The 13,000-nt window shown below is 43.2% G+C and overlaps 1 protein-coding gene and 1 pseudogene across 1 annotated transcript; both read left to right on the forward strand.

Moving 5' to 3' along the window:
• The first annotated feature begins 934 nt into the window (after positions 1-934).
• LOC4338803 (obtusifoliol 14-alpha demethylase) lies at positions 935-2,589 on the forward strand. Its single transcript, XM_026025756.2, has 2 exons — positions 935-1,342; positions 1,588-2,589. Exons 1-2 carry the CDS (start codon positions 935-937, stop codon positions 2,587-2,589), a joined length of 1,410 nt encoding a protein of 469 aa, XP_025881541.2.
• Positions 2,590-5,506: 2,917 nt separating this feature from the next.
• LOC107277212 (G-type lectin S-receptor-like serine/threonine-protein kinase At2g19130) lies at positions 5,507-12,253 on the forward strand (annotated as a pseudogene).
• The last annotated feature ends 747 nt before the right edge of the window (positions 12,254-13,000 follow it).

Here is a 13,000-nt window from a genome sequence, read left to right on the forward strand (position 1 = left end):
TAGAATTCGTAAATAAAAGGTTGTATTACGATGAGGTTTTTTCTTGTTCTAACCATTTGGAGATTATATTCTAATTAGCAAATTCAAATTTGTATTCTCAATTATAGGTTTTCATGTTTTAGTTGTTCTGAAATTTGAAATAAGTATCATGTTGTACGTACTTAACTACTTATCTAGTCCCAGTTAGTTTCTTTTCTATTTTAATATTTCTCAAAATCAACATAAATAATTAGCAGGTTATAAATGACATGGACTCATAACAAAGAAATATAAATTTATTTTTCTTGATAACATAATTTCTAAAATTGTGCAAATTTATAAATATAATGTTATGCTCTATGTATGTAGAGTATCAATTTTAGTTTTCAAGGTTTAGCAATTCCAAAAATTCAGAAGTAAAAATACTAAGTTGTACCCATCTTGGATTATAATCTTTCTCATTTAATTCTGAAATCCTAAAATAATAATTAGTAGGCCGTAACTTACATCGACGATCCTTTTTATTTAGGCCGTTATATTTCGGTCCACCAAAATAGATGGCCAGATTTATTCTAGTTCTAACATTCAAAACTAACAATTATCAAGTTGTAACTGTCACATTCCCCTCTTAATTTAAGTTATTATAATTCAGTCATACAAAGGTGGATTGTCAGATTTATTCACTATTTATCCTGTTAACGTGAGAATTTTCTCGGAGTACCCTAGTATATGTATAATCTTGAGAAATATATCCATTTATTTGTCTGCAGAGCTAGCATGTATTTCTGTTCGGCCATGTATTATTTTCCCACAATTTCCAACTCATCTGTGATTCTTTATATTGTTGCAGTGCTGTTAATTCCTACCTCCAACTAGGCTGGTTGTTGTCATGGATCTTGTTAGCATTTCCATTTACATGTGGTCCATGGTAGCCCTTTGTACCATCATCACTGCAATGGTGACCACCAAACTTGCAAGAGTAAGAAGACCAATTACCCTCAATCCAAAGAGCAAAAGACCACTTCCACCGGTGGTGAATGTCATTGCCCTTCTAGAGCACTTACCTAGGCTATGTACAAAGGGTGTAATTCCGGTGTACAAAGGGAGTGTGTTCACGGTAAGTCTGTTTGGACTGAAGGCAACCTTCTTGGTTGGACCAGAGGTCTCGGCTCATTTCTATCAAGGGATGGATTCGGAGATTAGCCAGGGCGATCTGTATGAATTCACCGTACCCTTGTTCGGCAAAGGGGTTGGCTTTGACATAGATAATGCTACTCGAACCGAGCATCTCCGTTTCTTTATTGATGCGATAAAGACGTCGAAGTTGCGAAACCATGTCAACTCCATGGTGCAGGAAGTAGAGGTAAGTCAGCAAATATGTCCGGTATAACTTTTTTCTATAACCTTACTGCAAAAACATGCCTGAAGGAACTTAAGATTTTTCTAAGGTACTCAAAAAAAATGTCTAGACTGTTATTTTTTTTAAGAAATTGAAATACTATTTTCATATAAATCACTTCTATTTTTTTCCCAGATCCGCCATTGTGCATGCTCGTGCCTTTTTTTTGCTTGAATGCATATCTCATTATATATACATTATACATGCAGGACTATTTTGCAAAATGGGGAGAAAATGGCATAGTTGATATAAAACATGAGTTTGAGAAGTTACTCATGTTGATCTCAGGCCATTGCCTACTCGGGAAGGAGGTTCGGGACAACATGTTCGATGAGGTCTTCTCATTGTTCCATGAACTTGACAGCGGGGTTGGCTTGGGCAGTGTCATCTTCCCATATATCCCAATTCCATCGCACATTCGATGCGACAAAGCACACGCCAAACTTGCAAAAATATTCTCCAAAATTGTGAGGTCGAGGAGGGACTCCAACCGACCAGCCGAGCAGGATGTACTCCAGTACTTGATCGATTCCAAACATAGAGATGGAAACTCCACTACCGAACAAGAGGTCACTGGGTGGATCATTTCTATGGTTTTTGCCGGAAAACACACAAGCACAAACTCCACTACCTGGACTGGAGCATGCCTACTAACTCATGACAAGTTCTTGACAGAGGCACTCGATGAGCAAAAGCATATGATTCAAAAACATGGAGACCATATAGATTATAATGTGTTGTTAGATATGGACATCTTGCACTGCTGCATCAAGGAGGCCCTAAGGATGCACCCTGTGGCGCCAATAATATATCGCAAGGCACAAAAATCATTTGTTGTAAGGACGAGAGAAGGCGATGCATATGACATTCCAGAAGGGCATAATTTACTGAGCCCAATGATATTCAACAACAGACTACCCTACATTTATAAGGATCCCCATATGTATGACCCAGATAGGTTTGCTCCTAAAAGAGAGGAGGATAAAGTTGGTGGCATGTTCTCTTATACATCGTTTGGTGGTGGGAGGCATATTTGCATTGGTGAGGCTTATGCTTATATGCAAATTAAGGTGATATGGAGTCATTTACTAAGGAACTTTGAGTTGAAATTGGAGTCTCCTTTCCCTAAGACAAACTGGAGCAAAATCCTGCTGGAACCTTGGGGAAAAGTAATGGTAAGTTACAAGAGGAGGAGGCTCCCCACAGCTTAGTAGAGAAATTAATATACATGGTTATCCGTATGTCTTGTATTTTTGTCATGTGTCTTGTTTGTAATACCCATGTAACAAGAATAATTCCGTATGCCACCACATGGCTAGGTGTCGATGTATGTAAGGGTGTGTTTGGATAATGAAAAATGTGGAATGGGATTAGGATTGCGAAATAAATGAAGGGTTAGGATTAAATGGAAGAGGGATAATGAATGGTTAGGATTTAAAGATGTCTTTTGGTGGGTGGGAAATCATTTCCCTATCCCATTAGCCAAACACTACCTAAATGTTTATAATTGAAATTTGATGTATTTCTTATGCAATTGCAACTGCTCTAGTAGGAATACATGATATTGATAATCCACAATATTATAATAATGGCACACCCAAAGTAAGTGATATGGTTTCTACATATCTAGTGTCAAGAAAGAGCATCCACAATGCACGTGGTTGTCTTGTTGGTTTGAAGAGAAATAATGCTCTAATGGGTGAACACAACTTATCAGGCTCCGTTTGGCTAATGAGTTATGCCCATCAGGAAATGGAAATGATATACTGGTAGAATGAGGTGGTAGATTATGTGAAGGGAAATTATATTCCATGTTTGATTTGATGAATGGGAAATGGAAGTTTCTAGATTAATGACCAAAATACCCCTCACAATAAGTTGTGGTAGATGAATCAACAGATTAAAAGGGTCAAAATGGTGAGGGCGATTTGGTAATTTCTCCTAGCACTCTATCCACCCCCTCAATCCAGCAGGATTGCATATCCCATTCCCGAACTACCCAAATAACGGAAATATAAAATTTGGAAATAATGTCCATTTCCCATTCCCTTTATCCAATTTTCCAAACGTAGCCTCATAGATGACCTTTTCTAGGCCCGCTGGCAAGGGTGAGCGAGCGGCTCGATTGCACAGGGCCGGAGACTTTGAGGGGCCCATAGGCCGTCGGAGAGCAGCCCATTAGGCCTAGTTGCTGCTGCAACACTACCTTCAGGCCTTCAGCTGGGTAGCCTGTGAATCCCTATCGATCGCACATCCGTGCACGGTGCACTAAATTGGCTAGGCCGAGAGGCGAGACAAGAGTAAGCGCCAAGTTCATCGCCTGTTCGTCACCTAGACTCCCGACGTCGCATGTTCGTCTCTTGTCAAGACGTCATGTCGCCGCCCTAGTCCTCCCAGTCCCAAGTACCGGCAGCACCGCTGCAGCATCACTGGATCAGCAGCCGGGCACATCAAGATGAACAGGTTCTACTTATCCCAATTCTGATTTATTTTTTAAAACTACAATCATAAGGAGTCACTACATCTCAGTCCAAATGCGTTCATATAATAATCTGTTAAATATGAATTGTGATTATTCTTCTTGGCCTTAGAACATGTTCATGTCAATCCCTCAACTTTTAGGGCCATAATTTGCATTTTTTTTCTAGGGACCTAATTTTGTAGAGATGACCCTGACCTTATCTAATCTAAAAACGCCTATTAAAGATGAGGTTATGAGAGATGACCCATCACAGGTGTAGCGTCATCTGTGATAGGTCATACGTCATACTTGTGACTCGTCATAGATACACATGTGACGGGTCACAGCTATAGCCTGTCACACAATACTATTGTCCAATTCATATTTAATTTTTTTTCTTATATTATCCTCAACCATCTTTCAATCTTTTCATTCCTCTCATTTAATAAGTTGTACACACTAGATACTCCCTACATCTCTAAATATAGGCACAACCACCTTAACCTAAAGACCAAGAAACACTCATTATCACATTCTAGTTTGTATCACCCTAATAAATATATGCATGCACCTAATAAATTAGAGATCTTAAGGGTGGAGGATTTAAAATAATAATAATTTAATAAAGAAGAGATGCTAATTAATTGCATGCATGCATGTAAATCTTATATTATGAAACATCTAAAAAAATAGTTGTGGCTTATATTATGGAATAGATGGAGTATGTATTGGCAGGAGTTAGGCCCACTACCGATGGCTAATCTATATTCAGCCCAATAAGTGATCCGATGGGATTACGCTGAAATTATGCCTCTGTAACAGCGGAAGCGATGAGCCCCATACTTCTGCTCCACATCTACGATGAAGCAGACCTACGATGTTGTGGTGCGACCGTGCAAACGGGCTTTATCTTTTCGCTTATGCTTTTGTTTATCAGCCAAAATTTGAATTTTCAACTTTAAATTTGAAGCCGATTTTAAGGTTTTTTATCGAAGTTTATTTTTCAGCATTTGCTTTTAGATTGCTAAGAACACATATATAAAAGTTTTATTTATAAATTACTTTTCATTTATGAATATGCCGCTTGGTTTATTCCACAAATAAGTCAAACGATGAGGCTAAATTTCTACGGGCCTCAGCCTAAATGGATGTTAGTTCGAGGTGGCTACTATCGATTTTCCATGTCCATCAATTATTAAAGGCACGAACCAACGAATCCACACATGATCACCTGGTCAATCCATTGAAATTTGATGCAAAATCAGTCCTTCATGATCAGGTCCTCTGACGAACTGTTGATGGTAGCGTTGCTTTTCTGCCACTGACCAAAGAATTTGCAGCCGGCCGGACATGCCAGTATGTCCTCTTACTCAACGCCGCATCTCCAACAGCCTCTCCACATTAAACTCTCCAAACACTCGTATAGCTAACTCTCCATCTGATTTGACTAGTCAACCTAGTTACTCGTTCCAACAGCCTCTCCATCTACCATCCCCATTATAAATCTATGACAAATAGGACCTATATGTCAGCCTCTGATACCCTTCTTCCTTCTCTTCCACCCCATTTTCCCCGCCCATACACGAAGGCGGCCACGTCCATGAGTGCGTCCACGGCGCAAGCACCGGAGCCGCCCGGCGCAAGCAACGGACGCAGCCACCTCGAGCATGGCATGGGGCGGCTCCGGTGCGGCAGGCTCCTGGAGGGGCTGCGTCGGGGGCGGGCGGCGGCGACATGCCCTGCCCCGGGAGGTCAACGACCACGGTGAGGATGCCGCGGCTAGGCCAAGCTTGTCCACGGCGTGGGTGACGGACGCAGCCACCTCGAGCAGGGCATGGGGCAGCTCTGGTGTGGCGGGCTCCTGGAGGCGGAGGAGGAGGATGATGGAGCAGCTCCGGCAGGTCGGCGAGGCCATCGGCGGTGTCAACGCCCTCCTCGCCCACGCCTACGCTCTCGCCTTCCACGCCGTCGCCGCCGTCGAGGTCCGCGCCCGCCGGCGTAGGTGATGGCGGCGGCGAAGAGGGACGGCGAGGTTGGGGACGCCGTGAAGGAGAGGGAGAAGGTGTGAGGTCGCTGCCACCGTCGGGGTGCTCGAGGCCGCCGTCGTCGGGGCCGTTCAGGGCGGTGCCCTTGGCGGGCTGATGGGCACGCTCGCGTCGGACAGCGGGTCGCAAGCAGCGGCGCGGGGCGAAGCCAACCCGCTCGCGGAGTCGGCGGCGGCGTCGTATGCGCTGGCGGCGGCCTCGGCGGAGTCACAGCTACCTCCCCTTCCCCCGACCCCACCTCACCGCCATCGCTCGAGGTCGGCGGCGCGGAGTGCGCTGATGGCGACGGCGTTCTGCGAGCGGAGGGCCGGCTCGTCGTCGCTGTCGCCGCCCCGCTCCAGATCCCGGAGGGTCGAGGGGAAGACGAAGGGCGGCGCCATCTCGTCGCGGCCTCGGCGGAGTCGCGACGGCAGCAGGACGACGGCGGCGGCACTGGGTGGATGGGGTGGCGGGCAGGGAGGAAGCCGAGACGGGATGGGGAAAGGGGGAGAGAGAGAGGAGAGAGGGGGTGGGACCCACACCAGATGGCCAGCCGTCCTGGCTGGCCAACTTTGGCTAGTGAGGTGGGGAATTTAGCCAGCCGGATGGCTTGGAGAGCCATTTAGCTAGTCTGTTGGAGTAGATTTTTTTGTCCAAGTTAGCTAAATTTTGGCTTGGAGAGCCATTTAGCTAGGCTCTTGGAGGTGCTCTCAGTGAAGTCACTTTCCCGACCATTCCTTCTACATGCTAGAGGTCTCTGTCTCAAAATATAATATAAAATGTAATAGAATCTAAAATACCCGTAAGAATTGGTTTGGTAATCTAAAATACCCGTAAGAACCAACCGACAGGTTTGGAACTCGTTTTTTTGGACGGAAGGAGTAAAACAATTAGAAAATCTAGAACTTTGATTATTGCAAGGTTGAAAAAAAAGACCAGGATGTACAGTAGTGCAGTCAAGTCAGAGGAGTGTTCTCTAGCTCTAGCCGGCAATGAAATGTGTTCCGAGTCATAGCAGTAATTTGCTCCGAAATGGGAGTACGTAGATCGGAATAAAATAGCTAGGAATATCATTTGTTCCTTCGTGAAAATCTTGAGCAAAATTAAGTCCATGGCGGCGACCACGCTTGCTTGCTGTTTCTCTTCCTCCATGGATCTCTCCTGCAGCGCACGGCTGATGCCGTTGAGGATACGATCACGGCGAGCCGGCCGCTATCAGGCAACCAGAAGTTGGTATCTCGGGGTGAAAAGTTCGCGCTAGGATTCTTCCGGTCAGGTAAGCTAATTAACACTGAAACGCTGCGCGTTACTGCAGAAGTTTAGTACTCCAGAAGTAAGTAATAAGTAGACATAATGAGTAAGATAGATATATGGTAGTATAAGTTTACATGAGTTGATATGGTTTATGTTAATTTAAATAGTATAGAGAATAATGATTTAAATGTAAAAATAAGGTGATGTGATTGTATAAGATAAAAAAAGGTGAAAGATAATTTGAACCATAGATTATCTAAGAGATAAAAACAATTGAGGTGATATGGTTCAGTGAGAGAAGAAAATAAGGAAGAAAATTTGGACCATATATTAATCATCGAAGAGTTAAAAACAATTGATATGGTATTGCTTAATGGGGAACATGAGGAAGACAATTTGGATTATAAATTAATCATTTAAGAGATAAAAACAATTGATGTGATATGGCTTAACGAGAGAAGAGAGAAATAACATCAACTAAGTGAGGATGCACTATATATGTATCAATATAGGATATTATAAAAAATAGAGTGATATATTAAAATATTATGTGAATTATGTGAGATGATGTAACATGCTAGTATTTTAAAGCTTTAAAATTTAATAAATTGTAGAATTAATAGATAATATAGCATGTTGCATGATGTTTAAGATGCATGCTATAAAAGTGTTTCAATTAGGAATATAATTATAATATATTTTTTTCATTTGAAATATAATTATATGATATCTTATTGTGAAAATTTAATTGCAGCGGATACAATGATACAATCAAATCATGTATCTAATAAATAGTTTAGAAGAAAATATATTATAAAATTTGCTTACAACTTTGTTAATTAGATGTAGAAAAAAAATACAAAATACATAGTACATTGTTAGAGCACGTGCACTACGTGAGGGAAACAGCACGTCAGCACATCCATTTTTCTTTTGTCATCCATCGAATGTCCGACTTGTAGCCATCCCCATGAACTTGCATTCAACGGGCCAAGGCCTAACCCATGCTGGTTCTTTCTTTTTTTTTAATATGTCCGCTTGTTGTCCCCTAACTTTACGTCGAGTTTGTTTAACATCCTTTATCGCCAATACCAAAAATCTTCACCTCTAAACTATTCAAAATCATGCGATTTAGATCCCATAGTAGTATGGATGCCTGGTTTCGCTAATGTGGTGTCCTAGTTCAAAAAAAATGTGGGACTCACATTTAAGTAAAAAATAGGGGGCTCGCGTATCAGTGTCCTCTTCTTCATTCTCTTTTCTTCCCAAGCTTAGGAGGGAGGGGGAGGTGGCTGATGGGAGATTGAGAGGGAGGGGCAGTTGGTGAGCCTGGAAGGAAGGAGGAGGCGGCCGGCGGAAGAGCGGGGCTCTGCGTCCCTAGAAGCCTGCAAGTCCACCAGCTCTACGTCCTCGGCCATTGCGCCTTTGTCATCCCTGAGCGGGAACAGCAGGTCCGTGATCCGGAGTTTCCTCACAAGTGCCGAAGTTCGGCCGAAGCTGGTGCGCCACAGCGTCGGAGACGGCATCGCTGACTCCGCGAGACACGGCGGCAAGGGGAGGAGCCACCTGCTGGGAAGAGCTACCACCAACATCACCCACAAGCTGGTCTCAGCTATTGAGGATCTCGAAGACGCGAGCGATGTTGTACCACTAGGGCTCGCCGCCGTTCGTGTTGTGCCCCCGGCAATGTCCACTGCGGTTGTTGTTGTGGTGGCGGCGCTTGGTTAGGATGAGATGGAACAAGGTAGGAAGGGGTTGCTGTAACTGAACTCCACCTCGCGGTCGGCACCGCGCAAGTCATAGACAGCGAGCACTGGGTCGAAAGCACGGCACAAGAACGGTGGGGGAAACGCTTGATGCCGCCTCCCCCTCCCTCCCAGGCTCGCTAGCCGCCTCTCCCCCCTCCCCCATCTCCCGTCGGTCTCTTCCCCCTCCCCAATCTCTCGCCGGTCACATACCCCCTCTCACCCAAGCTTAGGAAGAAAAGATAAGAAAAAAGAGGGTGCTGAAACACGGGCCCCACATTTTCTTCATATCACTTACATGTGGGCCCTATATATTTTTTTTACTGACTAGGATGTCACATCAGCAAAACCAGACATGCATACTACTATGGGACCCAAATTATACGGTTTTGTATAGTTAGGGGTGAAGATTTCTGGTATTGGAGATAAATCATGTCAAACAAACTCGACGTAAAGTTGAGGGACGGCAAGTGGACTCATTCTTTCATTTTTCTCCACTCTATTGGCCGACTTAGTAGTAGCCCAGTAGCTGAGTAACTAAATGGGCTTTGGCCCCTCTCAAAAAAGAGGGGCTTCGGCTCCAGTGCGTCGCATAGTCGTGGGGCGGCTGACCTAGCGCGACTCGCCGCCGCCTGCCGGCAGCCGCCGTGGCGCCTTCCCCATCGATTTCCGCCACCGCTTCCACCTCTAGGCTCTGACTTGCTGCCGGCGAATGTGGACCCCGGATCCGCCTGTCCTTCGCAGGCTTCCCCCGCCCCAGTCGGGGGCGGCTCAGGTAGGTACTGGCACTGCACTGCCCATTGCATCGTTCTTCCCTAAGACATTAGTTCGAGTCTTTTTCGTCAGGTTATGTTCAATTATTAAATGCTAGGTTAGTGTGTTTGATTGTCTGACTCCAAAAGCATTATGATTATTTTAAGCAATACGTGTTCATTTTCATTTTTTTTTGAGGTGAAAAGCAGGAGCTCTGCCTATTGAATACATCTTCATCAATGATTAGTTAGTGACAAATGGTGGGACTCTGTTAATTAAACACACAATTTGTATTCATTTGTGGTCGTTTCAAACTCAAAGTTACTAATATGGTTATGTTTCCAAATCAAAAATTCATGAGCATCTGGTTAATACATAGCAAAATTTCTCAGCTATCTAAGTATTTGATTTGAACACCATCAACATTAAAAGTAGATGGCACTTTATACGTGTTTAGGAATATAGCGTGATAACAAAAGAAAAAGACCACTTCTTTTGCCATGTATGCATTCATACAAATCGTGGACTGAATCATGGTTTTCATGTGCATGCAGCTGGTGGACATCTTAAAAAGTGGTACATAGCAATTTGGTACAACAAGGTCTCCATCCAGACTGCAGTGTGGATAGCAAACAGAGAAGCACCAATCTCCAATCTAGATGAGTCCCAGCTTGCCATCTCACAAGATGGCACATTGGTCCTGCTTAACCAGTCTAGATCAGTAGTTTGGTCAAGCAATGTCCCCAATGTTACTTCGTCCAATGTTGATTCTAGCGAGGCCAAAACGGTGGCCGTGCTACTTAACACGGGCAACCTTGCCCTGTCACCTGCGTCCAATAGCTCCCATGTGCTGTGGCAAAGCTTCAACCACCTCACTGATACACTACTTCCCAACATGAAGATTGGTTGAAACAAGGTTACAGGTGAGCGTGCACGCCTTATGTCATGGAGAAACCAATATGACCCATCCCCAGGCACCTTCTCAGTCTAGATGGATTCCAATGACAGTAGTCAGTATATATTTCTGTGGAACAACTCCAGACCCTACCTCACCGATGGGAAGTACGACCCCAGCACTGGTGCTTTCAGCGGCATTCCAGAGATGACACCGATAAGAAACTCCATCTATGCATTCCAGTATGTGGACAATAACGAGGAGGCCTACTTCATGGTCACCGTCAAGAACGACAACATCCTTTTCAGGCTCACCATTGATGTGTCTAGCCAGGCAAAATCGACGGTGTGGGTGGCGGACAGGAATCAGTGGATGCTCTTCTTCTTACAACCCAAGGAGAAGTGTGTTGTGTACTCGATGTGTGGTTCATTTAGCAGGTGCACAGAGAATGCCATCCCCTCTTGTAGCTGCCTCTAGGGCTTCCATGAGCAAAGCCCAAGCAATAGGATTTCCGGCAATTATGCTGAAGGTTGTACTAGGAATGTGGGTCTGCATTGTCACAGCAATAGCTCGGCACCAAAAGCAAGGAAGGACAAGTTTTATGTGATGAACAATGTGAGGCTACCAGATTGGTCACGTACTGTGCCTGCTGAGAATATTGGTGACTACTAGGTATCTTGTTTAAACAACTGCTCATGCTTGGCTTATTCTTACAATGGCACATGTTTGGTTTGGTACACTGATTTGGTAAATCTACAAGACAACCTTGATGGTTCTGGTGATACCATTTTTATCAGGTTGGCCGCGTCTGAATTACCTGACTCAAAGACCAAGAAATGGCGAGTTGTTTCCATCATCATTGGTGGGTTTATTCTTTTGGTATGTGGAGTCATTACTTGTATATGCTTCCTCAGGAAGAGAACTATGAAGGCCATAATACCCATTGCAGTTGATGGTCATTTAACCACCCTCAAGTACAGTGATTTGCAACTTATAACAAAAAGCTTCTCGGAGAAACTGGGGTCAGGATCATTTGGCTCCGTGTTTAAGGGGGCTCTGCCGGATAAAACTGTTGTTGCAGTCAAGAAGTTAGAAGGCTTTCGTCAAGGTGAGAAGCAAGTTCGAGCCGAAATGAGCACCATCAGAACCATCCACCACATAAACTTGGTTCGGTTGCTTGGCTTTTGCTCTCATGGTGCGCAGCGTTTGCTTGTCTGTGAACATATGCAAAATGGTTCCCTGGATCGCCATTTATTTGTAAACAATGCAGGGGCTTTAAGCTGGAGCAGACGATATCAAATTGCCATTGGAATTTCCAAGGGGTTACCCTATCTACACGAGAGGTGCAGAGATTGTATTATTCACTGCGACATCAAGCCAGACAACATACTGCTCGATGCGTCATTTGTTCCCAAGGTAGCAGATTTTGGCCTGGCGAAACTCCTAGGTCGAGATTTCAGTAGAGTGCTGACGTCGATGAGAGGAACTATAGGCTATCTTGCACATGATGTGCAGACATTGTTAGACCCTGAATCAGTCGATGTAATAGACTTGGAGGAGCTTGGAAGGGCTTGTAAGGTTGCATGTTGGTGTGTTCAGGACGAAGAAAGCTCCAGGCCATCTATGGGTGAAATTGTCCAGATTTTAGAAGGGTTTGTGGATGTTAGTATCCCTCCTGTTCCAAGATATCTCCATGTTCTTGCAGAGCGTGCAAACCATGTTGAGATCTCCATAAATGAGTAGTCAGTAGCAATGACTATACATCTAAATACTCCAAATTATTACTCCCTCCGTTTTTTAATGTATTTCCATGTTGACTTCTGACGAGGCATTCAACCATTCGTCTTATTAAAAAAATATATAAATGTTATTTATTTTGTTTTCTTTTGCGATAGAATGTTATTTATTTTGTTGTGACCTGTTTTATCATCAAAATTTATACTTTTACATATTTATACTAAATTCTTGAATAAGATAAATAGTTAAACCTTATTAAAAAGTCAACATCGTCCTACATAAAAAGTGGAGGTAGTATTTTTTTTTTATTTTGTATGACTAGAATGTTCACTATTGAATTGAAGTTCAGCATAACATTCTCTGTGTTCACCATTTCATTCATATTCTTTCTCCAGCATTGATTATTGAATTCAAGATGATTAAAAAAAGCAACGTAGCTACATTTCATTTCTTTTATATAGTGAAAAAAAAAGCAATGTAGCTACACAAATTTCTCTGCTATTGAATTGAACATTCAGTATAACACAAAATCCAAGTTGAAAAAAAAGCAGTCCACTAGTGAGCTCAATATTCAGCATAACTCAAAATGAAAGATGAAAAGAAAAAGGTAAAACGCAACAAAAATTAAAGATGTAAAAGCAGTCCGCTATTGAACTGAATATTCAGTACAACACAAAATAAAAACTGAAAAAGTAAAATGAACTGAATATTCAGTATAAACCCAGAATCAAAGAGGAAAAAATAAATAAAGTA

The sequence above is a fragment of the Oryza sativa genome, chromosome 5 (genome assembly GCF_034140825.1).
Source record: "Oryza sativa Japonica Group chromosome 5, ASM3414082v1".
NCBI classification, from domain to species: Eukaryota; Viridiplantae; Streptophyta; class Magnoliopsida; order Poales; family Poaceae; genus Oryza; species Oryza sativa.

Coding starts and splice junctions, on each gene's coding strand:
- LOC4338803 (XM_026025756.2), top strand. CDS start 935: ATGGTGACCACCAAACTTGCAAGAGTAAGAAGACCAATTACCCTCAAT. Junction 1,343..1,587: donor CCATGGTGCAGGAAGTAGAG/GTAAGTCAGCAA, acceptor TTATACATGCAG/GACTATTTTGCAAAATGGGG.